General features: G+C 45.1%; 1 protein-coding gene and 1 long non-coding RNA gene across 3 annotated transcripts; both read right to left on the reverse strand.

Annotated features, from left to right (window-relative positions):
• Positions 1–1,118: 1,118 nt before the first annotated feature.
• Positions 1,119–26,471, reverse strand: LOC110494848 (pyruvate dehydrogenase E1 component subunit beta, mitochondrial). 2 transcript variants are annotated; one of them, XM_090206518.1, is made up of 11 exons: positions 26,349–26,471; positions 26,197–26,256; positions 23,839–23,946; positions 21,896–21,958; positions 21,767–21,802; positions 21,369–21,522; positions 21,050–21,181; positions 18,994–19,104; positions 11,704–11,795; positions 5,014–5,155; positions 1,119–1,879 (listed from the first exon to the last, which is right to left on the reverse strand). In XM_090206518.1, the coding sequence occupies exons 1-11, from the start codon at positions 26,382–26,384 to the stop codon at positions 1,734–1,736; spliced, it is 1,080 nt and encodes a 359-aa protein (XP_090062644.1). In that variant the 5' UTR covers positions 26,385–26,471; the 3' UTR covers positions 1,119–1,733. The 2 variants fall into 2 exon arrangements, with proteins under 2 accessions (XP_090062644.1, XP_090062645.1); XM_090206519.1 differs by lacking the exons at positions 23,839–23,946; positions 26,197–26,256; positions 26,349–26,471 and having other exon boundaries at positions 1,547–1,879; positions 21,369–21,621.
• Positions 5,162–11,679, reverse strand: LOC149976516 (uncharacterized). Its single transcript, XR_016488119.1, has 3 exons — positions 5,400–11,679; positions 5,269–5,353; positions 5,162–5,217 (listed from the first exon to the last, which is right to left on the reverse strand). It is a non-coding gene; the product is annotated as an uncharacterized LOC149976516 (long non-coding RNA).
• Positions 26,472–27,928: the final 1,457 nt, after the last annotated feature.

The following is a 27,928-nucleotide window of genomic DNA, read 5'->3' on the forward strand; positions in this document are numbered from 1 at the left end:
AAACGCCATTGTGAAGCAGGCAAGAATAACAAAGTACTTCCGGGTCACGGACTTTTGGAGCGGTTCAGAATAAATCCTGTCCTTATACTATGTTATTTAATAATTATGAAACATATTATACTTCTTATCATACAAATAAAAGTATTTATATAAGATATTGGTTTATTAAAAAAAAAAATCAAACCTAAATGGTCATTTTTGTGTCCTGAGTGTTACGGACTGCTGTGGACAACTGTTTTTCAAGACAAGCCATGTATCCTGAAATGTTTAATCGGAAATCAATTGAATAATTGTTTTTCTCCAACCGTGGGTCCTGCTCATTGCCACCTACCTTGGCTCCTCTGGTCCTTGAGTCTACACATGGACCCCTTCCCCCTTTCACTGTGACATAACATAGACATTTTGTAAGATGACTTTTTTTTTTTTTTAACTAGGCAAGTCAGTAAAGAACAAATTCTTATTTACAATGAGGCCAATATGCATGTCCAATATGAAAAAAACTACTGAACATCCTGCAGTACGAAATAACAATGGGATTTCAATGTTTCCTAAAGTGTATTTTATAATTATCAATATTAAACAGTAGAATGATACAGGTTTATTTTATTGGTATTACTGTGTAATCATTCATTTTATTGGTATTACTCCCTTTAATGAGGTTAATGGCCAATGCTATAATACTTGTGCTATTCACTTTTTCCTTTTTTTGTTAAACAAAATTCTAAGTCAACTAACAGTTTCTAAATAAAATGTTATGAATTTTGACCATTTGTATAATTTACCATCTTCATTGCGGGACTTAAGGGAGATCGTCGAGGTCGAGGCCTTATTCTTCCTAGGTCCTCGCTCATTACAGCATTTAGTAGCTTGTGTCCCGGGCATTCCGTTGCGTTTGCATGACACCTCCCCTTTCCGCACTGACGGACATGTAACACCTAGTCTACAAAGATATTTGCATATTTGAACTACAGCTAGATCCTGGGCTGGATTAGCTTGTAAGTGAAAATCCATTTGTCCCGAGTCGTTCAATGTAATCACCATGCACTTACATTTATCATTTTAGTCATTTAGCTGCTACTCTTATCCAGAGCTTATGCTTGGGATTAAAAACAGCAATATTTCAAGACTGATAAAATGGGAGTTTTATTTCTGTAACAGAGCAATTTATAGCAATAAAATAGTCTGATGATGTTACAATAAGAAATACACTTCCTTCACAATCCACAATGTATTCTTCTTAGAGAGACTTTCTTTTCACCAATGGATCAATGATAGATCCCTACTAGATGACTTGGTTTTACTTGACATCACCGTCTTCTTTGTCCCCCATCCAATCAGGAAACAGAAGAGCAAGTCATTGTAGGTATTAATGTATCTGAATAAGGACAATGTTCCCGTAGCCACGTGATGTGAATAAGAACTATGTTCCCGTAGCGATGTGCGTATATTTACTGGTAAATTGACATGGGAGGGTGGGGGGGGTAAATTGACATGGGACGGTAGGGGGGGTAAATTGACATGGGAGGGTAGGGGGGGGTAAATTGACATGGGAGGGTAGGGGGGGGTAAATTGACATGGGAGGGTCGGGGGGGGGTAAATTGACATGGGAGGGTAGGGGGGGGGGGGGGATACGTACTTCCTGCAGTACTTACTATTGTATAAGTAAATACTGAGAAGGTAAATAAGGTTGGTCTGCAAGTAACGGAGGGGTCGGAGGGAGACATTTGGCATGTTTACATATTCAAGACCTTCTTGACTGAGAAGATGATGTCTTTGATCTGAGGTACACTGTGGTCCTCCAGGATCTTAGCGTAGGGCATGGGGATGTCGACACCGGTCACGCGGACTGCAGGGGCATCCAGGTAGTTGAAGGCTGGGCCTGGAAACAGGACAGATAACCCATCCACACAGTGCATTCAGAAAGGATTCAGACCCCTCGACTTTTTCCACGTTTTCTACATTACAACTTTATTCAAAAAATCTATTGAATTATTTCCCCCCTCAATCTACACACAATACCCAATAATGACCACGCAAAAACAGGTTTGTAGAATTGCTTGCAAAAAATAAATATAGCATTTACATAAGTATTCAGACCCTTTACTCAGTACTTTGTTGAAGCACCTTTGGCAGCGAGTACAGCCTCAAGTCTTCTTGGGTATGACACTACATGCTTGGCACACCTGAATTTGGGGAATTTCTCTCATTCTTCTCTGCAGATCCTCTCAAGCTCGGTCAGGTTGGATGGGGAGCGTCGCTGCACAGCTATTTTTCAGGTCTCTCCAGAGATGTTAGATCGGGTTCAAGTCTGGGCTCTGGCTGGGCCACTCAAGGACATTCAGAGACTTGTCCCGAAGCCACTCCTGCGTGGTCTTGGCTGTGTGCTTCTGATCGATGTCCTGTTGGAAGGTGAATTGTCACCTCGGTCTGAGGTCCTGAGCAGATTTTCATCAAGGATCTCTGTACTTTCCTCCGTTCATCTTTCCTTCGATCCTGACCAGTCTGCCAGTCCCTGCCACTGAAAAACATCCCAACAGCATGATGCTGCCATCACCATGCTTCACCGTAGGGATGGTGCCAGGTTTCCTCCAGACGTGACGCTTGGCATTCAGGCCAAAGAGTTCAATCTTGGTTTCATCAGACCAGAGAATCTTGTTTCTCATGGTCGGAGAGTCCTTTAGGTGCCTTTTGGCAAACTCCAAGTGGGCTGTCATGTGGCTTTTACTGATGAGTAGCTTCCGTCTGGCTATTCTACCATAAAGGCCTGATTGCTGGAGTGCTGCAGAGATGGTTGTCCTTCTGGAAGGTTCTAAGACCCCTTCCCTTTTTCCACATTTTGCTACGTTACAGCCTTATTCTAAAATGGATTCCATCATTTTCTTCCCGCATCAATCTACAGAATGTGATTTCAGTTTATTTTTAACACATTGCAAAAATGTATTTAAAAAAAAAACATTTTTGCTTTGTAATTTTGGGGTAATGTGTGTAGATTGATGAGGGAAAAAAACAATTTTAAAATAAGGCTGTAATGTTTAAAACAAGTCCAGGTCTCAATACTTTCTGAACACACTAAATAACTGATATAGCCTACCGCGTAATAACTGATATAGCCTACCGCGTAATAACTGATATAGCCTACCGCGTAATAACTGATATAGCCTACCGCGTAATAACTGATATAGCCTACCGCGTAATAACTGATATAGCCTACCGCGTAATAACTGATATAGCCTACCGTGTAATAACTGATATAGCCTACCGCGTAATAACTGATATAGCCTACCGTGTAATAACTGATATAGCCTACCGCGTAATAACTGATATAGCCTACCGCGTAATAACTGATATAGCCTACCGCGTAATAACTGATATAGCCTACCGCGTAATAACTGATATAGCCTACCGCGTAATAACTGATATAGCCTACCGTGTAATAACTGATATAGCCTACCGTGTAATAACTGATATAGCCTACCGTGTAATAACTGATATAGCCTACCGTGTAATAACTGATATAGCCTACCGTGTAATAACTGATACAGCCTACCGTGTAATAACTGATATAGCCTACCGTGTAATAACTGATATAGCCTACCGCGTAATAACTGATATAGCCTACCGCGTAATAACTGATATAGCCTACCGTGTAATAACTGATATAGCCTACCGCGTAATAACTGATATAGCCTACCGCGTTCTCTCTTCCTTCAAACTACCCAGGAGTTCTATTGGCTGCTGTATTTAACATTCAGCAAACAAGAGCGTGCATCCCTCTTCCAATAGTCTCTTGGTATAAGAAACGCTAACAAAAATAATGTCCAGCAACCTATTCTAGTCTAGCTTTTCCTGCATGGGACTCCAAGAGCTAATGAGCGTTTCAGTTAAAGAGACAGGCCAGCGGAGGACAAGGAAAGCTGAAGGGGATACTGAGTCAGATGTACAACAACGCATTCAACTGAAATGTCCTCTGTCCCCACCCTGAGCATTAATGATTCATCATCAGAGGCCTGAGATGGGCTGTCTGTCCCCACCCTGAGCATTAATGATTCATCATTCAGGGGCCTGAGATGGGCTATCTGTCCCCACCCTGAGCATTAATGATTCATCATTCAGGGGCCTGAGATGGGCTGTCTGTCCCCACCCTGAGCATTAATGATTCATCATTCAGAGGCCTGAGATGGGCTGTCTGTCCCCACCCTGAGCATTAATGATTCATCATTCAGAGGCCTGAGATGGGCTGTCTGTCCCCACCCTGAGCATTAATGATTCATCATTCAGAGGCCTGAGGTGGGCTGTCTGTCCCTCCACCCTGAGATGGGTCGTCAGTCCCCACCCTGAGCACTAATGATTCATCATTCAGAGGCCTGAGATGGGCTGTCTGTCCCTCCACCCTGAGATGGGTCGTCAGTCCCCACCCTGAGCATTAATGATTCATCATTCAGAGGCCTGAGATGGGTCGTCAGTCCCCACCCTGAGCATTAATGATTCATCATCAGAGGCCGTAGAGAGGACAGGTTTAGACATCACATATAATGTAACAGTTCCATTTCACACCCTGCTGTTCATATAAATACTTTATTATAATTTACCGGTTTCTCTCAGTTATTTATCCTGGGAAAGGGGACTCCATAACCGCCCTCCATAACACCAGACCTGTACTGCCCCCCCCCCCCCCCCGCCAGACCTGTACTGGCCCCCCAAATATCTTTTTTAGAAATTTGCCAAAATGTCACGTGCTTGCACATATCAGTGCATTTGTAACAACCTAACAATTATTTAACTTTTTATAAGATCAAATAAGCCTCACGTTGCAAATTAGCAATAACAACAACAAAAAATTCCACTCATCGACTTCAATACAAAAATTCCTCCCTTCATGGGCTTATCTTCGTGCACAGATTTTCGGCATAGTAAAATCTCTCGATTCGCCTCTTCCACTACGGTACATTTCACATCGCTTTTGCACTACGAAAACGTAGCCGTAATGTACAATACAAGAGAACTTCAACGTACCCTCCATGACTCTGGCACAGATCTCAGCCCCCACTCCGTACTGGGGCCAGCCCCCCTCCACTGTGACCAGATGGCCGGTTTTCATCACACTGGCCTCAATGGTGTCCACATCCAGGGGCCTTATGGTGCGCAGGTTAACCACCTAGGAGGAGGGGACAGAACAGGTTAACCACCTAGGAGGAGGGGACAGGACAGGTTAACCACCTAGGAGGAGGGGACAGAACAGGTTAACCACCTAGGAGGGGACAGAACCACCTAGGAGGAGGGGACAGAACAGGTTAACCACCTAGGAGGAGGGGACAGAACCACCTAGGAGGAGGGGACAGGACAGGTTAACCACCTAGGAGGAGGGGACAGAACCACCTAGGAGGAGGGGACAGAACCACCTAGGAGGAGGGGACAGAACAGGTTAACCACCTAGGAGGAGGGGACAGAACCACCTAGGAGGAGGGGACAGAACCACCTAGGAGGAGGGGACAGAACCACCTAGGAGGAGGGGACAGAACAGGTTAACCACCTAGGAGGCATAGATAATAGACAAACAGCAAGTAGCAGCAGCGAGGGGGAAAAGGGTCAAATAGTCCGGGTGGCCAGGATGATCTCGATGGTGCAGCTGTATAAGTTTGAGGATCTGGGGACCCATGACAAATCTTTTCAGTCTCCTGGGGGAGAAATAGGCATGGCCCTCTTCACAACTGTCTTGGTGTGTTTGGACCATGATAGTTGGTCAGTGATGTGGACACCAAGGAACGTGAAACTCTCAACCTGCTCCACTACGGCCCTCCTTTTCCTGTAGTCCACGATCAGCTCCTTTGTCTTGCTGACACGGAGGGAGAGGTGGTTGTCCGACAATGACGACATCCCTATAGGCGGTCTCATCGTTGTCGGTGATCAGTTGTGTCGTTGGTAAATGATGGTGTTGGAGTCGTATTGGCCATGCAGTCATGGGTGAACAGGGAGTACAGGAGGGGACTAAGCACGCAACCCTGAGGGGCCCCAGTGTTGAGGATCAGCGTGGCAGATGTGTTGCTACCTACCCTTACCACCTGGGGACAGCCCGCCTTTTACTGAGGAGTGGCTTCCGTCTGGTCACTCTACCATAAAGGCCTGATTGGTGGAGTGCTGCAGAGATGGTTGTCCTTCTGGAAGGTTCTCCCATCTCACCAGAAGAACGCTGGAGCTCGGTCAGGGTGACCATCGGCCCTTTTCCCCCGATTGCTCAGTTTGGCCGGGCAGCCAGCTCTAGGAAGAGTCTTAATGGTTCCAAACTTCTTCCATTTAATGATGGAGGCCACTGTGTTCTTAAGGACCTTCAATGCTGCAGAAATGTTGGACAATTCCTTCAACCTCAAGGCTTGGTTTTTGATCTGACATGCACTGTCAACTGTGGAACCTTATATAGACCAGTTTGTGTTTTTCCAAATCATGTCCAATCAATTAATTTTACCACAGGTAGATTCCAATCAAGTTGTAGAAACATCTCAAGGATGAAAAATGGAAACAGGATGCACCTAAGCTCAATTTCGAGTGTCATAGCATAGGATCTTAATACTTAAATAATGTATGTTTTTTATTTTTAATACAGTTGCAAAAATGTCCAAAAACCCATTTTCGCTCTGCCATTATGGGGTATTGTGTGTAGATTGAGGATTATTATATATTTTTTTAAATACATTTTAGAATAAGGCTGTAACGTAACAAAATACGGAAAAATTCAAGGGGTCTGAATACTTTCTGAATGCACGGTCACTGTAGGGATGACGTCATCGATGCACTTAGAGACGACGCCGGTGACTGATGTGCTATACTCCTCAATGCCATCGGATGAATCCTGGAATATATTCCAGTCTGTGCTAGCATAACAGTCCTGTAGCTTAGCATCCGCGTCATCTGACCACTTCCATATTGAGTGAGTCACTGGTACTTCCTGCATCAGTTTATGCTTGTAAGCAGGAATCAGGAGGATATAATTATGGTCATATTTGCCAAATGGAGGGCGAGGGAGAGCTTTGCATGCATCTCTGTGTGTGGAGTACAGGTGGTCTAGAGGTTTGTATGTGTCTCTGTGTGTGGAGTACAGGTGGTCTAGAGGTTTGTATCCATCTCTGTGTATTGAGTAAAGGTGGTCTAGAGTTTTTTTTTCTCCCTCTGGATGCACATGTGACATGCTGGTAGAAATGTAAAACGGATTGAAGTTTGCCTGCATTAAAGTCCCCGGCCACTAGGAGCGCCACTTCTGGATGAGTATTTCCTTGTTTGCTTATGGCCTTACACAGCTGGTTGAGTGCGGTCTTAATGTCAGCATTCGTTTGTGGTGGTAAATAGACAGCTATGGAAAATATAGATAAACTCTTTTGGTAAATAGTATGGTCTACAGTTTATCATGAGGTACTCTACCTCAGGCGAGCAACACCTTGAGACTTCCTCAATATCGCACACCAGCTGTTATTGACAAATAGACAGACCACTTCCGCTCGTCTTACCGGAGGTAGCTGTTCTGTCTTGCCGGAAAACCCACTGTATATTATCCATGTTGTCGTTCAATGACGACGACTCGGTGAAACATGAGACATTGCAGTTAATGTCCCGTTGGTAGTATGGTCTCGAACAGAACTCATCCAGTTTATTCTCCAGCGATTCCACGTTGGCCAATAGGTCGGATGGTAGAGGTGGGTTACCCACTCTCCGACGAATTCTCACAAGGCACTCCGACTCCCCTTCATGTGGATTTGGGTCTGGTCTGGGAGCAGCAGTATGTCCCCTGGTCTGGGAGCAGCAGTATATCCCCTGGTCTGGGAGCAGCAGTATATCCCCTGGTCTGGGAGCAGCAGTATATCCCCTGGTCTGGGAGCAGCAGTATATCCCCTGGTCTGGGAGCAGCAGTATATCCCCTGGTCTGGGAGCAGCAGTATATCCCCTGGTCTGGGAGCAGCAGTATATCCCCTGGTCTGGGAGCAGCAGTATATCCCCTGGTCTGGGAGCAGCAGTATATCCCCTGGTCTGGGAGCAGCAGTATATCCCCTGGTCTGGGAGCAGCAGTATATCCCCTGGTCTGGGAGCAGCAGTATATCCCCTGGTCTGGGAGCAGCAGTATATCCCCTGGTCTGGGAGCAGCAGTATATCCCCTGGTCTGGGAGCAGCAGTATATCCAGAAACTCTTTTTGGTCATAAGAGACATACAGTTGAAGTCGGAAGTTTAAACTCAGTTTCACAGTTCCTGACATTTAATCCTAGTAAAAATTCCCTGTCTTAGGTCAGTTAAGATCACCACTTTATTTTAAGAATGTAAAATGTCAGAATAATAGCAGAAAGAATGATTTTCAGCTTTTATTTCTTTCATCACATTCCTGGTGGGTCAGAAGTGTACATACACTCAAGTCATATTTGGTAGCATTGCCTTTAAATTGTTTAACTTGGGTCAAACATTTTGGGTAGCCTTCCACAAACTTCCCTCAATAAGTTGGGTGAATTTTGGCCCATTCCTCCAGACAGAGCTGGTGTTTGTTTGCCACCTTGCTCGCACACGCTTTTTCAATTCTGCCCACAAATTGAGGTTAGGGCGTTGTGATGGCCACTCCAATACCTTGACTTTGTTGTCCTTAAGCCATTTTGCCACAACTTTGGAAGTATGCTTGGTGTCATTGTCCATTTAGAAGACCCATTAGTGACCAAGCTTTAACTGATGTCTTGAGATGTTGCTTCAATATAACCACATAATTTTCCATCCTCATGATACCATCTATTTTGTGAAGTGCAGTCCCTCCTGCAGCAAAGCACCCCCACAACATGATGCTGCCACCCCCGTGCTTCACGGTTGGGATGGTGTTCTTCGGCTTGCAAGCCTTCCCCTTTTTCCTCCAAACATAACGATGGTCATTATGGCCAAATAGTTATATTATTGTTTCATCAGACCAGAGGACATTTCTGCAAAAAGTACAATCTTTGTTCCCATGTACAGTTGCAAACCGTAGTCTGGCTTTTTTATTTCGGTTTTGGAGCAGTGGCTTCTTCTTGCTGAGCGGCCTTTCAGGTTATGTCGATATAGGACTCATTTTACTGTAGTTCTAGATCCTTTTGTACCTGTTTCTTCCAGCATCTTCACAAGGTATTTTGCTGTTGTTATGGGATTGATTTGCACTTGTCCCAACAAAGAACGTTCATCTCTAGGAGACAGAATGCGTCTCCTTCCTGAGCGGTATGACAGCTGCGTGGTCCCATGGTGTTTATACTTGCATACTATTGTTTAAAGGTAGGCCTTGAAATACATCCACAGGTACACCTCCAATTGACTCTGACCCACTGGAATTGTGATACAGTGAATTATAAGTGAAATAATCTGTAAACAATTGTTGGAAAAATGACTTGTGTCATGCACAAAGTAGATGTCCTAACCAACATGCCAAAACTATAGTTTGTTAACAAGACATTGTTGTGGAGTGGTTGAAAAACGAGTTTTAATGACTCCAACCTGAGTGTATGTACAAATAAAGTTAAAACAATGCAAAAAATAAAAATAGCACAACTTGATAGTAGCCCATAAAAACGGGAGCCACCCACTCCGGCACCATTTGTATCTAACAGTTGGGCTACAGGTGATAATGCTTACTGGACCCAAACTGTTACAGACCTATATCCATCCTGCTCTGCCTATCTAAGGTCTTCGAAAGCCAAGTCAACAAACAAACTGACCATCTCAAATCCCACCGTACCTTCTCCGCTGTGCAATCTGGTTTCCGAGCCGGTCACAGGTGCACCTCAGCCATGCTCAAGGTACTAAACGATATCATAACCGCCATCGATAAAAGACAGTGCTGTGCAGACGTCTTCATCGACCTGGCCAAGGCTTTCGACTCTGTCAATCACCGTATTCTTATCGGCAGACTCAGTAGCCTCGGTTTTTCTAATGCCTTGCCTGGTTCACCAACTACTTTGCAGACAGAGTTCAGTGTGTCAAATCGGAGGGCATGTTGTCCGGTCCTCTGGCAGTCTCTATGGGGGTGCCACAGTGTTCAATTCTCGGGCCGACTCTTTTCTCTGTATACATCAATGATGTTGCTCTTGCTGCGGGCGATTCCCTGATCCACCTCTACGCAGACGACACCATTCTGTATACTTCTGGCCCTTCCTTGGACACTGTGCTATCTTACCTCCAAACGAGCTTCAATGCCATACAACACTCCTTCCGTAGCCTCCAACTGCTCTTAAACGCTAGTAAAACCAAATGCATGCTTTTCAACCGTTCGCTGCCTGCACCCGCACGCCCGACTAGCATCACCACCCTGGATTGTTCCGACCTAGAATATGTGGACATCTATAAGTACCTAGGTGTCTGGCTAGACTGTAAACTCTCCTTCCAGACTCAAATCAAACATCTCCAATCTAAAATCAAATATAGAGTCGGCTTTCTATTTTGCAACAAAGCCTCCACTCACGCCGCCAAACTTACCCTAGTAAAACTGACTATCCTACCGATCCTCGACAATGTCATCTACAAAATAGCTTCCAATACTCTACTCAGCAAACTGGATGCAGTTTATCACAGTGCCATCCGTTTTGTTACTAAAGCACCTTATACCACCCACCACTGCGACCTGTATGCTCTAGTCGGCTGGCCCTCGCTACATATTCGTCGCCAGACCCACTGGCTCCAGGTCATCTACAAGTCCATGCTAGGTAAAGCTCCGCCTTATCTCAGTTCACTGGTCACGATGGCAACACCCACCCGTAGCACGTGCTCCAGAGGTGTATCTCACTGATCATCCCTAAAGCCAACACCTCATTTGGCCGCCTTTCCTTCCAGTTCTCTGCTGCCTGTGACTGGAATGAATTGCAAAAATCGTTGAAGTTGGAGACTTTTATCTCCCTCACCAACTCAAAACATCTGCTATCTGAGCAGCTAACCGATCGCTGCAGCTGTACATAGTCTATCGGTAAATAGCCCACCCAATTTACCTACCTCATCCCCATACTGTTTTAATTTACTTTTCTGCTGTTTTGCACACCAGTATCTCTACCACATAACCATCTGATCATTTATCACTCCAGTGTTAATCTGCTAAATTGTAATTATTCGCCTACCTTCTCATGCCTTTTGCACACAATGTATATATACTCTTTTTCCCTACTGTGTTATTGACTAGTTTATTGTTTACTCCATGTGTAACTCTGTGTTGTCTGTTCACACTGCTATGCTTTATCTTGGCCAGGTCGCAGTTGTAAATGATAACTTTTTCTCAACTAGCCTACCTGGTTAAATAAAGGTGTTCTCAACTAGCCTACCTGGTTAAATAAAGGTGTTCTCAACTAGCCTACCTGGTTAAATAAAGGTGTTCTCAACTAGCCTACCTGGTTAAATAAAGGTGTTCTCAATTAGCCTACCTGGTTAAATAAAGGTGTTCTCAACTAGCCTACCTGGTTAAATAAAGGTGTTCTCAACTAGCCTACCTGGTTAAATAAAGGTGTTCTCAACTAGCCTACCTGGTTAAATAAAGGTGTTCTCAACTAGCCTACCTGGTTAAATAAAGGTGTTCTCAACTAGCCTACCTGGTTAAATAAAGGTGTTCTCAACTAGCCTACCTGGCTAAATAAAGGTGAGAAAAAAAAAAAAAGAAAAAAAAAAGGCATTGTAAGTTCAGTTTATATAAAAACAAGTACCAATCTAATTGTTGACCCCATAAATAGAACACTCACCTCACATTCAACCCCCTCCTTAGCCAGGACAGTCGCTGCGTCCAGACAGAAACCCACACACCGGGAATGTGACACTAGAGTGATATGGGTTCCTGGAGTAAACAGACAGACAGAAATGGTTGGGTAATGTACAATGTTTTGTATATCTGTGTTGTAACAAGAGCCTACGACTGAACTTAAGAGTTTTCTGTTTTCCACCACCCACGACTAAGTGGCACATTCCAGGCCAAGAGTTCCAGTTCTGTTATTGACCCCTTCAAGCCATCACAAGAACAAATAAACTGCCTGCTTTTTTTTACCTGAGTGGCCCGGAGGAGGGGGTCAGGAGACCGAAAAAAAACAGATTCCTTCTGCAAATCAGCAGACCGCCTTGTGAACTGCATGTTTTACTGGGCATGACCAGCCAGGCTTTCAAATAGCCAAGGAGGAGCAGTAACCAGGGTAGCGCATTGCAGGGGAAGAGCAGTAACCAGGGTAGCGCATTGCAGGGGAAGAGCAGTAACCAGGGTAGCGCATTGCAGGGGAAGAGCAGTAACCAGGGTAGCGCATTGCAGGGGAAGAACAGTAACCAGGGTAGCGTATTGCAGGGGAAGAGCAGTAACCAGGATAGCGTATTGCAGGGGAAGAGCAGTAACCAGTGTAGCGTATTGCAGGGGAAGAGCAGTAACCAGGGTAGCGTATTGCAGGGGAAGAGCAGTAACCAGGGTAGCGTATTGCAGGGGAAGAGCAGTAACAAGGGTAGCGTATTGCAGGGGAAGAGCAGTAACCAGGGTAGCGTATTGCAGGGGAAGAGCAGTAACCAGGGTAGCGTATTGCAGGGGAAGAGCAGTAACCAGGGTAGTGTAGTGTATTGCAGGGGAAGAGCAGTAACCAGGGTAGCGTATTGCAGGGGAAGAGCAGTAACCAGGGTAGTGTAGTGTATTGCAGGGGAAGAGCAGTAACCAGGGTAGTGTAGAGCATTGCAGGGGAAGAGCAGTAACCAGGGTAGCGCATTGCAGGGGAAGAGCAGTAACCAGGGTAGCGCATTGCAGGGGAAGAGCAGTAACCAGGGTAGCGTATTGCAGGGGAAGAGCAGTAACCAGGGTAGCGTATTGCAGGGGAAGAGCAGTAACCAGGGTAGCGTATTGCAGGGGAAGAGCAGTAACCAGGGTAGCGTATTGCAGGGGAAGAGCAGTAACCAGGGTAGTGTAGCGTATTGCAGGGGAAGAGCAGTAACCAGGGTAGTGTAGTGTATTGCAGGGGAAGAGCAGTAACCAGGGTAGTGTAGTGCAGGGGAAGAGCAGTAACCAGGGTAGTGTAGTGCAGGGGAAGAGCAGTAACCAGGGTAGTGTATTGCAGGGGAAGAGCAGTAACCAGGGTAGTGTATTGCAGGGGAAGAGCAGTAACCAGGGTAGTGTATTACAGGGGAAGAGCAGTAACCAGGGTAGTGTATTGCAGGGGAAGAGCAGTAACCAGGGTAGTGTATTGCAGGGGAAGAGCAGTAACCAGGGTAGTGTATTACAGGGGAAGAGCAGTAACCAGGGTAGTGTATTACAGGGGAAGAGCATTAACCAGGGTAGTGTATTGCAGGGGAAGAGCAGTAACCAGGGTAGTGTATTAAAGGGGAAGAGCAGTAACCAGGGTAGTGTATTACAGGGGAAGAGCAGTAACCAGGGTAGTGTATTACAGGGGAAGAGCAGTACCAGGGTAGTGTATTGCAGGGGAAGAGCAGTAACCAGGGTAGTGTATTAAAGGGGAAGAGCAGTAACCAGGGTAGTGTATTACAGGGGAAGAGCAGTACCAGGGTAGTGTATTGCAGGGGAAGAGCAGTAACCAGGGTAGTGTATTGCAGGGGAAGAGCAGTAACCAGGGTAGTGTATTACAGGGGAAGAGCAGTAACCAGGGTAGTGTATTGCAGGGGAAGAGCAGTAACCAGGGTAGCGTATTGCAGGGGAAGAGCAGTAACCAGGGTAGTGTATTACAGGGGAAGAGCAGTAACCAGGGTAGTGTATTACAGGGGGAGAGCAGTACCAGGGTAGTGTATTGCAGGGGAAGAGCAGTAACCAGGGTAGTGTATTACAGGGGAAGAGCAGTAACCAGGGTAGTGTATTACAGGGGAAGAGCAGTAACCAGGGTAGTGTATTGCAGGGGAAGAGCAGTAACCAGGGTAGTGTATTGCAGGGGAAGAGCAGTAACCAGGGTAGTGTATTGCAGGGGAAGAGCAGTAACCAGGGTAGTGTATTACAGGGGAAGAGCAGTAACCAGGGTAGTGTATTACAGGGGAAGAGCAGTAACCAGGGTAGTGTATTACAGGGGAAGAGCAGTAACCAGGGTAGTGTATTACAGGGGAAGAGCAGTAACCAGGGTAGTGTATTACAGGGGAAGAGCAGTAACCAGGGTAGTGTATTACAGGGGAAGAGCAGTACCAGGGTAGTGTATTGCAGGGGAAGAGCAGTAACCAGGGTAGTGTATTAAAGGGGAAGAGCAGTAACCAGGGTAGTGTATTACAGGGGAAGAGCAGTAACCAGGGTAGTGTATTACAGGGGAAGAGCAGTACCAGGGTAGTGTATTGCAGGGGAAGAGCAGTAACCAGGGTAGTGTATTGCAGGGGAAGAGCAGTAACCAGGGTAGTGTATTGCAGGGGAAGAGCAGTAACCAGGGTAGTGTATTGCAGGGGAAGAGCAGTAACCAGGGTAGCGTATTGCAGGGGAAGAGCAGTAACCAGGGTAGTGTATTACAGGGGAAGAGCAGTAACCAGGGTAGTGTATTACAGGGGAAGAGCAGTACCAGGGTAGTGTATTGCAGGGGAAGAGCAGTAACCAGGGTAGTGTATTACAGGGGAAGAGCAGTAACCAGGGTAGTGTATTACAGGGGAAGAGCAGTAACCAGGGTAGTGTATTGCAGGGGAAGAGCAGTAACCAGGGTAGTGTATTGCAGGGGAAGAGCAGTAACCAGGGTAGTGTATTGCAGGGGAAGAGCAGTAACCAGGGTAGTGTATTACAGGGGAAGAGCAGTAACCAGGGTAGTGTATTACAGGGGAAGAGCAGTAACCAGGGTAGTGTATTGCAGGGGAAGAGCAGTAACCAGGGTAGTGTATTGCAGGGAAGAGAACTAGGGCCTTTACTCTTTTAAACATAAGAAATGGCACCAATACAGCCCAGTGACCCTTATGAACAATATATTAAACTGGAGGACATGTTGGCATAACATGAAGCATAACATGAAGCATAACGTGACCATTTTCTCCTGGTTGTTATGTCATTAAAAGGGGTAGAATGAGGATGTACTGTTTGGTACCTGCAGGCTACGCATTTCATCCTAGAGACAAACAGTTTACTGTACACTTCTGAACATAAATGTGTGGGGTTCCCCTAATCAGAGTCCGCCCTCTGTGAGTATCACTATAAATTACAAGATTATCTAACAGACGCGGGGATCAAGTTTCTTCGAGATGCGTCCACACCAAGTTGAACTGAATAATTCCATCTCCTTGGAAAACAAACACCTACCGACGAAACCCTATCCTACTCAGACAGAATCAATCATCCCAGAGAATCTGCGGAGAGCACTGTTGCTCACTCAAGACCAACGGACTGAGTTCACAATACATCCCGGGTGGGATCAGAGAAACGGTGGAAAAAAACTAGTAGATATTACTTTCCTGGACAGAGGCCAGAGCGGAGCTGGTCTCGCTCCTTTGGCTGTGAGCTATTTTTTGGCCTCAGCACGACTGTCAAGAGAAGAGGACAACAGACCTTGACTTCATCCTATCCTAGCGGGAGCTAACCGGGCAGGCAACGTCAGCATACCAGTAAATTACCCATAGCATGCTTAAATTCCTCTGAAAGGGGCATTGTGTGTGTGTCTGTAAAGAAGTAGAAGTCATTGAGTAATAGTGGGATCGCAGGTATAATTTACAAGCCCATGATCAATACTGTCCCGGCATTGTCCACAACAGATGCTAACTGACAGCCTAGCCCATTGTCCACAACAGATGCTAACTGACAGACTAGCCCATTGTCCACAACAGATGCTAACTAACAGCCTAGCCCATTGTCCACAACGGCTGCTAACTGACAGCCTAGCCCATTGTCCACAACAGATGCTAACTGACAGACTAGCCCATTGTCCACAACAGATGCTAACTAACAGCCTAGCCCATTGTCCACAACGGCTGCTAACTGACAGCCTAGCCCATTGTCCACAACGGCTGCTAACTGACAGCCTAGCCCATTGTCCACAACAGATGCTAACTGACAGCCTAGCACATTGTCCACAACAGATGCTAACTGACAGACTAGCCCATTGTCCACAACAGATGCTAACTGACAGACTAGCCCATTGTCCACAACAGATGCTAACTGACAGACTAGCCCATTGTCCACAACAGATGCTAACTGACAGCCTAGCCCATTGTCCACAACGGCTGCTAACTGACAGCCTAGCCCATTGTCCACAACAGATGCTAACTGACAGCCTAGCCCATTGTCCACAACAGATGCTAACTGACAGCCTAGCCTATTGTCCACAACAGATGCTAACTGACAGCCTAGCCTATTGTCCACAACAGATGCTAACTGACAGCCTAGCCCATTGTCCACAACAGATGCTAACTGACAGCCTAGCCCATTGTCCACAACAGATGCTAACTGACAGCCTAGCCCATTGTCCACAACAGATGCTAACTGACAGCCTAGCCCATTGTCCACAACAGATGCTAACTGACAGCCTAGCCCATTGTCCACAACAGATGCTAACTGACAGCCTAGCACATTGTCCACAACAGATGCTAACTGACAGCCTAGCCCATTGTCCACAGATGCTAACTGACAGCCTAGCCCATTGTCCACAACAGATGCTAACTGACAGCCTAGCCCATTGTCCACAACAGATGCTAACTGACAGCCTAGCCCATTGTCCACAACAGATGCTAACTGACAGCCTAGCCCATTGTCCACAACAGATGCTAACTGACAGCCTAGCCTATTGTCCACAACAGATGCTAACTGACAGCCTAGCCCATTGTCCACAACAGATGCTAACTGACAGCCTAGCCCATTGTCCACAACAGATGCTAACTGACAGCCTAGCCCATTGTCCATTCCTGTTTGGTGAAGCTCTCTATAATTCACAGTTGTGACAGCTGTCAATGTAGCCCTCTCACACTTTCTTTTTCAATGAATACGAATCCTATAATTCTCAAAGTCCTGTGAAAGTGTTTTTGTATTTGAGTTGAGTACGGAAGCCATTCATATTCAACTTTGGAGATTCACCTCAAACTGCACTGTATCCATTAACTACCTAATATTACAACTTATTCTAGTAAATAAAACCTTGAAGTAATTATTTGTGACATTAAGTTAATTTGTGAGCGATTGGGTTATTGGAGGTTTCCAGGGGTAAATAAAAATCCCATAACTGAAACTTCAGTCTCAGATGGACTTTCCGGGGCCAAGTTAACTTCCCCATCCATGTCAGAAAGTCACAGCCATCTTGCTTTTAAGGAAAGAGGATCATTTTTGTACATGTATTAAAACTCCAAGTTGGACCAATTCCAGTCGCCTTCCTCAGGTAGTCCAGGGACTGACAAGCTCGGTTCTGGTGACTTTTTAAAAAATAAATTCAAATAAAATGACGCTAACACCATCTACAATATAATTTTCACCTCCAGAAATGGGCCCAATAAATGTAATCAGTAAAAATGACGTTAAATTACATTTGTACATATCAGACAATGCATTTAGCTTTGTTGTCTATATTATCAGATGTGCTATTAGCAATAAGCATTATCACCTGTCGCCCAACAAGCAGCATAGCGACATAGAAAGTACATGGCTGAAGAATGGGGTGTGTCCATCTCCATTTACCCCAACATCCTGATTATTATTAGTTTCTATTACAAAGTATGTCATTGCCCTTTTAAGACGCCATTGCCCCTTTAAGAGTCCTGGTACACAGACGCTACTAAACCCTGCTTGCAGCGCTGGTTGTAAAACGACGCCACACAGGCAACTGAAGGAGTAGAAACATAAACGTTGTAGCGATGGAAAACCGGGATCCCCTCTTTTCTAACAAAGGACAAAACTATTTTCAAACGTGTTTCCCCGCAATTGGATTAAGAATTGTTGTGCATTGACTGCTTGTCAGAAGATATGTTTCTCTCCTATGGCTCTCCCAACTGGAATGGATCCTGAGAGGAATATTAGTTAAAACACAAGCCGACTAGGTAAATAGATCATATATTGTCTGGTTTAGTTTAATAACATGACTAGGTAAATAGATCATCTATTGTCTGGTTTAGTTTAATAACATGACTAGGTAAATAGATCATCTATTGTCTGGTTTAGTTTAATAACATCATTACATGACTAGGTAAATAGGTGACAAAAACAGTAGGAGTGGAAAGTTCCATCCTGAGTGACTTTACCAACAGCTACACACTGCTGTCTGAGTTGAGTTCCATCCTGAGAGACTTTACCAACAGCTACACACTGCTGTCTGAGTTAAGTTCCATCCTGAGAGACTTTACCAACAGCTACACACTGCTGTCTGAGTTGAGTTCCATCCTGAGAGACTTTACCAACAGCTACACACTGCTGTCTGAGTTGAGTTCCATCCTGAGTGACTTTACCAACAGCTACACACTGCTGTCTGAGTTGAGTTCCATCCTGAGTGACTTCACCAACAGCTACACACTGCTGTCTGAGTTGAGTTCCATCCTGAGAGACTTTACCAACAGCTACACACTGCTGTCTGAGTTGAGTTCCATCCTGAGTGACTTCACCAACAGCTACACACTGCTGTCTGAGTTGAGTTCCATCCTGAGAGACTTTACCAACAGCTACACACTGCTGTCTGAGTTGAGTTCCATGCTGAGTGACTTTACCAACAGCTACACACTGCTGTCTGAGTTGAGTTCCATCCTGAGTGACTTCACCAACAGCTACACACTGCTGTCTGAGTTGAGTTCCATCCTGAGTGACTTTACCAACAGCTACACACTGCTGTCTGAGTTGAGGCTGCTGTGGTGCACATTGGACTATTTAATTCATCTGAACATCGGTGTCAGCAACAATCATGAATGGCAGTTCAGTGCACACAGCTTAACAGAAAATAAAATACATTTGGGAATATATTTCCTAGAACAGACATGCTTCTGTCTGATCGACAAACCATCAATCCCCAACTCTCGCTCACAATGAAATTATCAATAAACTCTCAATGTTTTTCTAGGGGAGGGTACAATGAACATAACTTTTTTTTAAATATATATTGCATAAACATTTAAATTCTCCAGCGGTTGCTAGTTACCTTGTCTTTCCACCTTGGCCTTTCCAATAGGTACGACAAAGTCTTTCTGCATAACCTCCTCAGACAGGTCAAAAGGCACACCGTACATCAGCTCATTCTCCAGGAACACCACTGTCGGAGGAGAAATACAAGACAACGTGGTTTTGATTAGCAGGTGTCACCATGGTTACAGCACAGGAACTTATGTGTCTACACTACAGGACATGAGCAGATCGCCAGTAATTCCCCTCATCTGTTCTACAGGACGTGAGCAGATGGCCAGTGATTCCCCTCATCTGTTCTACAGGACGTGAGCAGATGGCCAGTGATTCCCCTCATCTGTTCTACAGGACGTGAGCAGATGGCCAGTGATTCCCCTCATCTGTTCTACAGGACGTGAGCAGATGGCCAGTGATTCCCCTCATCTGTTCTACAGGACGTGAGCAGATGGCCAGTGATTCCCCTCATCTGTTCTACAGGACGTGAGCAGATGGCCAGTGATTCCCCTCATCTGTTCTACAGGACGTGAGCAGATGGCCAGTGATTCCCCTCATCTGTTCTACAGGACGTGAGCAGATGGCCAGTGATTCCCCTCATCTGTTCTACAGGACGTGAGCAGATCGCCAGTAATTCCCCTCATCTGTTCTACAGGACGTGAGCAGATCGCCAGTAATTCCCCTCATCTGTTCTACAGGACGTGAGCAGATGGCCAGTGATTCCCCTCATCTGTTCTACAGGACGTGAGCAGATGGCCAGTGATTCCCCTCATCTGTTCTACAGGACGTGAGCAGATGGCCAGTGATTCCCCTCATCTGTTCTACAGGACGTGAGCAGATCGCCAGTAATTCCCCTCATCTGTTCTACAGGACGTGAGCAGATGGCCAGTGATTCCCCTCATCTGTTCTACAGGACTGAGCAGATGGCCAGTGATTCCCCTCATCTGTTCTACAGGACGTGAGCAGATGGCCAGTGATTCCCCTCATCTGTTCTACAGGACGTGAGCAGATGGCCAGTGATTCCCCTCATCTGTTCTACAGGACGTGAGCAGATGGCCAGTGATTCCCCTCATCTGTTCTACAGGACGTGAGCAGATGGCCAGTGATTCCCCTCATCTGTTCTACAGGACGTGAGCAGATGGCCAGTGATTCCCCTCATCTGTTCTACAGGACGTGAGCAGATCGCCAGTGATTCCCCTCATCTGTTCTACAGGACGTGAGCAGATCGCCAGTGATTCCCCTCATCTGTTCTACAGGACGTGAGCAGATCGCCAGTGATTCCCCTCATCTGTTCTACAGGACGTGAGCAGATGGCCAGTGATTCCCCTCATCTGTTCTACAGGACGTGAGCAGATGGCCAGTGATTCCCCTCATCTGTTCTACAGGACGTGAGCAGATGGCCAGTGATTCCCCTCATCTGTTCTACAGGACGTGAGCAGATCGCCAGTGATTCCCCTCATCTGTTCTACAGGACGTGAGCAGATCGCCAGTGATTCCCCTCATCTGTTCTACAGGAGCGGATGTGAGGAGACATGAAAAGGCGATTAGCACCCTATTCCCTTCGTAGAGCCTTACGGGCCCCTGGTCAACAGAGCCTTACGGGCCCCTGGTCAACAGAGCCGCATTAAGTACTGCAGTGCATCTCCTCCTCATGAACTGTACCAGATTTGCAAGTTCTTGCTTCTTAGGAGTCTCACAGTACTGACGTTGCAATTTATTGCCCTGGCCACATCTGCAGTCCTCATGCCTCATTGCAGCATGCCTAAGGCACATGGGCATCTTTCTTTTGGTGTTTTTCAGTCAGTAGAAAGACCTCTTTAGTGTCCTAAGTTTTCATAAATGTGACCTTAATTGCCTACCATCTGTAAGCTGTTAGTGTCTTAACGACCGTTCCACAGGTGCATGTTCATTAATTGTTTGTGGTTCATTGAACAAACATGGGAAACAGTGTTTAAACCCTTTATAATGAAGATCTGTGAAGTTATTTTGATTTTTACAAATTATCTTTGAAAGACAGGGTCCTGAAAAAGGGACGTTTCTTTTTTTTGGTCAGTTTATTTGGGACGCAACTCAATTCTCACCAGGGTTGTCGTCCCTGATAGCTGCTTTAAGGAGCCCTCTGGCGTCCTCAGAGTTCCAGGGGCTGACTACTTTGAGACCGGGGCAGTGGCCGTACCAGGCAGCGAAGCACTGGGAGTGTTGGGCTGCCACGCCTGCAGACAAAGAAATCAAAAAAAAAGTTTCTTAGTCAAGACACTTCAAGTTTCCCCAAAGGTGACGTTTCCAGAATAAAACTCAGAACGGAGCATAGAGTCCGCATAGATCAATGCAATCCTGATCCTGGGGAACCAAAAACCCCAGGACCAGTATTGGGAAACACTGGCATAGATGTTTGTTTACCTGCGGAGGAGCCGTTGGGGCCGCGGAACACAATGGGGACAGGCTGGGCTCCGGCTGACATGTAGTAGGTCTTAGCAGCGGAGTTGATCACCTGGTCGATGGCTTGCATGGAGAAATTCCAGGTCATGAACTCACAGATTGGCCTCAACCCGGCCTGGAAACACAGCATGATGGAGGACTCTCAAACGGCAGCCTATATAGCGCACTTCCTTTGGCCAGGACCCATGCACACGATGAGAAGGCTGTCATCTTTCTACCAAAATCAGATGTAGACATTCAATCGTCTGTGTTTTATTACATTTCACACTCAATATAAAGGGTTAGTGAAGAGACGCTTGTACGTTACTTTCTATAGGAATAGGACATACATACCATTATAATAATACTAATTGACTTACGAATGCAGCACCAACAGCAATGCCAGCAAATCCCATCTATAAGGGGAGAAAAGGCATCCGTTATATTCCTTAAGAGACCATCAGACTGACAACATAGGAACAACTTTCAAAATAAACAGTCTTGTTCACCTCTGTGATTGGCGTGTCGATGATGCGTTTGTCTCCATATTTCTTCCACAACCCTCTGCTGACCTACGAAAACACAAGCCAAAATAAATTAAATACCATTCAAGCTGTCAAATAAACCATAGATTGTTTGAAAAAAAAGTACATTTTTAACCACTTTTGAATCCACAAATAGTTTGTCATACATTGTTGTCAAGACAGTCCAGTTTGGTTTACAGTGCATTCGGAAAGCATTCAGATCCTTCGACTTTTTCCACATTGTTAGGATACAACCTTATTCTAACATGGATTCAAATGGTCCCCCAAACCCTCAATCTACACACACTACCCCATAATGACAAAGCAAAAAACGTTTATTTTTTATATGATAGCTTCTTTTTTTTTTTAAGCCTGAAAAATCATAATCATAATTTATTCAGACCCTTTACTCAGTACTTTGTTGAAGCACCCTTGGCAGCGATTACAGCCGAGTCTTCTTGGGTATCACGCTACCAGCTTGGCTCACCTGTATTTGGGGAGTTTCTCCCATTCTTCTCTGCAGATCCTCTCAAGCTCTGTTAGGCTTGATGGGGAGCGTCACTGCACAGCTTTTTTCAGGTCTCTCCAGAGATGTTTTAATCAGGTTCAAGTCCGGGCTCTGGCTGGGCCACTCAAGGACATTCAGAGACTTGTCCCAAAGCCACTCCTGCGTTGTCTTGGCTGTGTGCTTAGGGTCGTTGTCCTGTTTGAAGGTGAACCTTCACCCCAGTCTGAGGTCCTGAGGGCTCTGGAGCAGGTTTTCATCAAGGATCTCTGTACTTTCCTCCACTCATCTTTCCCTTGATCCTGACTAGTCTCCCAGTCACTGCCGCTGAAAAACATGCCCACAGCATGATGCTGCAACACCATGCTTTACCGTAGGGATGGTGCCAGGTTTCCTCCAGACGTGGCACTTGGCATTCAGGACAAATAATTCAATCTTGGTTTCATCAGACCAGAGAATCTTGTTTCTCCTGGTCTGAGAGTCCTTTAGGTGCCTTTTGGCAAACTCCAAGTGGGCTGTTATATGCCTTTTACTGAGGAGTGGCTTCCGTCTGGCCACTCTACCATAAAGGCCTGTGTACGCCTATGTAGATATTCCATTACAAATCAGCCGTTTCCAGCTACAATAGCTACAATGTTTACAACATTAACAATGTCTACACTATTTCTGATCAATTCTGTTATTTTAATGGACAAATATTTTTGCTGTAACCCCAAACTTGGAACATCAAAAGTGTGGACAAGGGTTTTTCATTTGTACTATTTTCTACATTTTAGAAGACACTATACACTACACTGTTGTCTGTTTGTCGCCGGCCTGTTAGCTTGTCATTCTCCTTTGACCTCTCATCAACGAGCCGTTTTCAGGACTGCCGCTGACTGGATGTTTTGTTAGTCGCACCATTATCAGGAAACCCCTTGACACTGTCGTTCGTGAAATGCGGACGTGGACGTTTTTGAGATACCGTCGCAAGTCAGTTAAGAACAAATTCTTATTTTCAATGACGGCCTAGGTTAACTGCCTGTTCAGGGGCAGAGCGACAGATTTGTACCTTGTCAGCTCGGGGGTTTGAACTTGCAACCTTCCGGTTACTAGTCCAACGCTCTAACCACTAGGCTACGCTGCCGCCCATTCAATCCAACAGTAACCAGATACCTCGATGCCTGTCTTTATATATCATACCACTCTCAAAGTCACTGGTTCATTCAATCCAACAGTAACTAGATACCTCGATGCCTGTCTTTATATATCATACCACTCTCAAAGTCACTGGTTCTAACATTCAATCCAACAGTAACCGGATGCCTCGATGCCTGTCTGCCTGCTTTATATATCAAGCCACGGTCACATGACTCGCGGTCCGTAGGAGCGATCCATTTTGGTGAAAGGGGTGGTGTACCTAATAATGAGTGTACATTCTTACCTTGTAGGCTCCATCATACTGAGCCACCTCCTCCCCAAGAAGGAAGACTCTCTCATCCCTCTCCAGTTCCTCGTCCATGGCCTGGTTGAGGGCATCTCGGACATTCACCTGAAATAAAGACACATTTGAAAATATATTCAGAAAGTATTCACACCAAAAGGCACCTAATGGACTCTCAGACCATGAGAAACACGATTCACTGGTCTGATGATACCAAGATTGAACTCTTTGGCTTGAATGCCAAGCGTCCTGTCTGGAAGAAACCTGGCACCATCCCAACGGTGAAGCATGGTGGTGGCAGCATCATGCTGTAGGGATGTTTTTCAGGGATTGGGAGACTAGTCAGGATCAAGGGAAAGATGGACAGAGATCCTTGATGAAAATCTGCTCCAGATCCAGAGCGCTCAGGACCTCAGACTGGAGTGAAGGTTCACTTTCCAACAGGACAATAACCCTAAGCACACAGCCAAAACACAGGAGTGGCTTCGGGACAGGTCTCTGAATGTCCTTGAGTGGCCCACCAAGAGCCCGGACTTGAAACATCTCTGGAGAGACCTGAAAATAGCTGTGCATCAACGCTCCCCATCCAACCTGACAGAGCTTGAGAGGATCTGCAGAGAAGAATGGGAGAAACTCCCCAAATACAGGTGTGCCAAGCATGTAGTGTCATACCCAAGTAGACTCAAGACTGTAATCGCTGCCAAAGGTGCTTCAACAAAGTACTGAGTAAAGGGTCTGAATACTTATATAAATGTGATATTTCAGTTTATTTGTAATACATTTGAAAAAAATTCTAAAACCCTGTTTTGCTTTGTCATTATGGGGTATTGTGTGTAGATTGAAGTAAAAAAAAGTAATTTAATCAATTTTAGAATAAGGCTGTAATGTAACAAAATGTTTAAAAAGTCAATGGGTCTGGAAACTTTCCCGAATGCACTGTATGTGTTTTATATAGAGATGTTCATTACAAGCTACATCTCAAAGTCACTTTAAAAACAAAGTTGGGGTGAGTTAACATCCTGGCTCTAGACACATATCCTCCTCTCACCACCGGAGATCGATGGAGACAGCAGTTCACATTCAAGTCATTATCCCTCAGAATTCCATTGACCCATTAAGGAGTGAGAATGCTCCAGGTAGGCTGTCAGCTAGCTGAATCGGACAAGTGTGCTCCATACTCTTAAGACCTTGTCTTGAAAAATGAGAAAAGAAAAAAAAACAGCAATAGTACTGTTTGTCCAATTTTGAGACGCCGTAACCAGTATTCACTTCCTCAAGAGTCAGAATTAATCTAAGATAACTCAAGAAATCTGTCATTGACATATTTTCCATGGAGATCTTAGTTGTGCAATTTTACATGATGATTGGTGCAGTATTTCAATGAAAAAAAAATGTGCATGAAAACACATCGTCGCTCGTTGAACAACAAATACTTTATTGAAGAATCCCTATTGTGGACCAATCACGGACGAAGGTTTGGTGTGCCCAAACAGCCCAACCCTGGGTAGGTCAACAGTTGGCCCAACCCTTGGCTTTACTAGCACATTATGTGCATAAACATCAAATAGACATATGCACCCACACGCAACTGCTGAAGGCCTTTTCATTCCAGACTTTATCTTTTTGGTTTCTGTCATGGTAGGACGCAGAGGTAATAATGAAGTCAGTGGCGTTTCCCTTCTATCCACCAATCTGTCTGTCCTCCTCCATCCCCCCTCTGTCCTCCCTCCGTCCCCTCTCCGTCCACACGGTGTGTGTTGTTGCTTTCTTCTTCACCTTCATTGTTTTGGTCTCACATGCTGAGTGTCCATTGGTTATTTACACTAGTCCTTACCCAACCGCGTTCCGCAGGTGGTCTAGAGAACAGAACAGGCATCATCCGTGAGTCCTTGGCCCGCTCAAACGACGCAAATCCCGAAGCATGAAAATGTGTCTGGGATAGCAAAAATGTGGCGAAATCGTGTAGTGTATGTATGCCCAGCATAAAATAATCTGTCCTTGTTAATGGGTCAGTCAGGCCTTAACATCGCACAAGACTAGAAGACGTTCATCATAGGCCGTGAGCTGGCCAACTTGTTATGATGACTTGAATCGACAGTACATGCTACCGTCCAAGCAATTCAATGACACAAGCAAATATTAGGTTTTGGGGTATACAACATTGACAGCTGCAAGCCACAAAGTCAGAAACCCCACCTATTTCTACATTTAAAAACACATTAACACGGAAAAGGCACGTTTTTGTTTTCATGAATTTTTACGATAGACCATTTTGACTTTGCCTGTGGTAACTAGTGAAAACACGTTGAAGGTTGTTAGTTAGATCAACCCATTAGCACAGATGAAACTAGCCCTCACCTGCACAGCAGCCGGAGGTGTCTTGCTGAACTCCCTTCGTAGGACCACCGACACGGCATTCTGCACAAGGCAACACAAAAAAGGCCTCGTTTTTTTGTCTCATCCGAACAAATAGGTCATTGTCTGCACATGGATTTAAAGTTAATAAATACCTTCCCGGTGCGAAGAAAACACCCCAACGACGCCATCTTTGACCTGTCCTCTGAGTGGGAGGAGCGACTTGTCCTGGAGAAGGATCCAGTCCAATCAGAGAAGCTGTCTGTCCGTCCAGAGATACTACTTGAGGAGATGGGCATCTCATTAACACACATAAAGCATATGCGTCTGCAATAGGCCTCGCGGTGCATTCTGGGAGATTCTGCGACAATTCTGGGACAACTCGAGCTCTCCTTCAATATGCTCCAAAACCCAACGTTAGCATGAATTTCGTCAATAAGTGGTACACCACATTTTACAAGATGTGAGATAATTAGCTATGCTCTCTTTAATGTAGTATAGCTGTGGAATTGTGACATTATGTACTTTCGATAAAAAATAGGCAGGTTTCTCGACTCATACCCTAACTTTGAGAAGGGATTGCGTGACGATTAGTTTAGCAACCGAGCGACGCAGCATAACAACGTGAAGGCGATTGGTCGACCGTCTGCTGAGTGCGGCGTTTAACGTTTTTCCATTCAATCACCCTTGGAATTTATATATCCTCCTTTCTGAAATGTCTCTGGTCAGTCTAAGCAAGCAAGGTATTGAGAACCAATCAGGACCACTCTGATTGGCCGTCATTGTAAATAGGAATGTGTTCTTAACTGAATTACCAAGTTAAATAAATAGCATATATTTTAATTAAATCTGTGCGCATATCTGTCACTTAAGACTACTATGCTGAAGTTTGATGTAGCCTAGCTCAGACTAGAGGCAGTGATTACAGCTACCACCAGAGGCTGTCTGGGTATTTACATAGAAGGCTCACAGTGCTAGTCGTATTTAGGCATGATGTTGGACATATTTGGACAGCGCACAGGCAGGGTTGGGGAGTAACAGATTACATGTAATCCTTTACATGTAAGGGATTACAAAAACCGGTAACTGTAATCCGTTACATTACCAGCAAAAATATTCTAATCAGATTACAGATATGTTTGAAAAACTAGATGATTACTTCGAGGATTACTTCTAAATTCAGAAAAGGATGTTTGCGAAAAAACATCTTAGAAATGTCTCTGCTTTCTCAATGATATTCAAATCAGCATTGATAAAAGGCGCAAGTTTAAATGTGTTCCACCTGAGCGAGTCTGACCATAAATCAGAGACCACTATGATGACACACCAAATGTGTTTGATGGATCGAGGGAAAAGAGCAGGAATAGGCTTTTGTAGGCTACAGTCCAAGCTGTGTCTTCCAATGGTGTGACTGCTGTCGGCATCCAAATATTATCCAATTTGAATAAACTCTTGGAGGACAGGATGACAGCAGTGGTGTAGTCTACGGTGATACGGATATCACTTATTATTGATATCTACATAGCACATTGATGTGAATCACTCCGCTGCTCTCTCATTTAGCTATTTGCGCCTTACGGATTGTGGTTGTTAAATGTGTATTTTAACCCAATAATGGTTGAATTCAAGAAGTTTAAGTTTCATTGTTTTTGAAACCAGTGGACAGCCAGTGAAAAATGCGCTATTGCAACAGCTGCATAGTGTGGATCCCAGCCTATAGAATAACAGTGTGGAT

This window comes from Oncorhynchus mykiss, chromosome 17 (assembly GCF_057628025.1).
Source record: "Oncorhynchus mykiss isolate SJ-2025 chromosome 17, ASM5762802v1, whole genome shotgun sequence".
Taxonomy (NCBI): Eukaryota; Metazoa; Chordata; class Actinopteri; order Salmoniformes; family Salmonidae; genus Oncorhynchus; species Oncorhynchus mykiss.

Coding starts and splice junctions, on each gene's coding strand:
- LOC110494848 (XM_090206518.1), bottom strand. CDS start 26,384: ATGGCGTCGTTGGGGTGTTTTCTTCGCACCGGGAAG. Junction 19,105..21,049: donor TATCAGGGACGACAACCCTG/GTGAGAATTGAG, acceptor CTCCTCCGACAG/TGGTGTTCCTGGAGAATGAG. Junction 5,156..11,703: donor AGGAGGGGGTTGAATGTGAG/GTGAGTGTTCTA, acceptor CCCTCCTCCTAG/GTGGTTAACCTGCGCACCAT.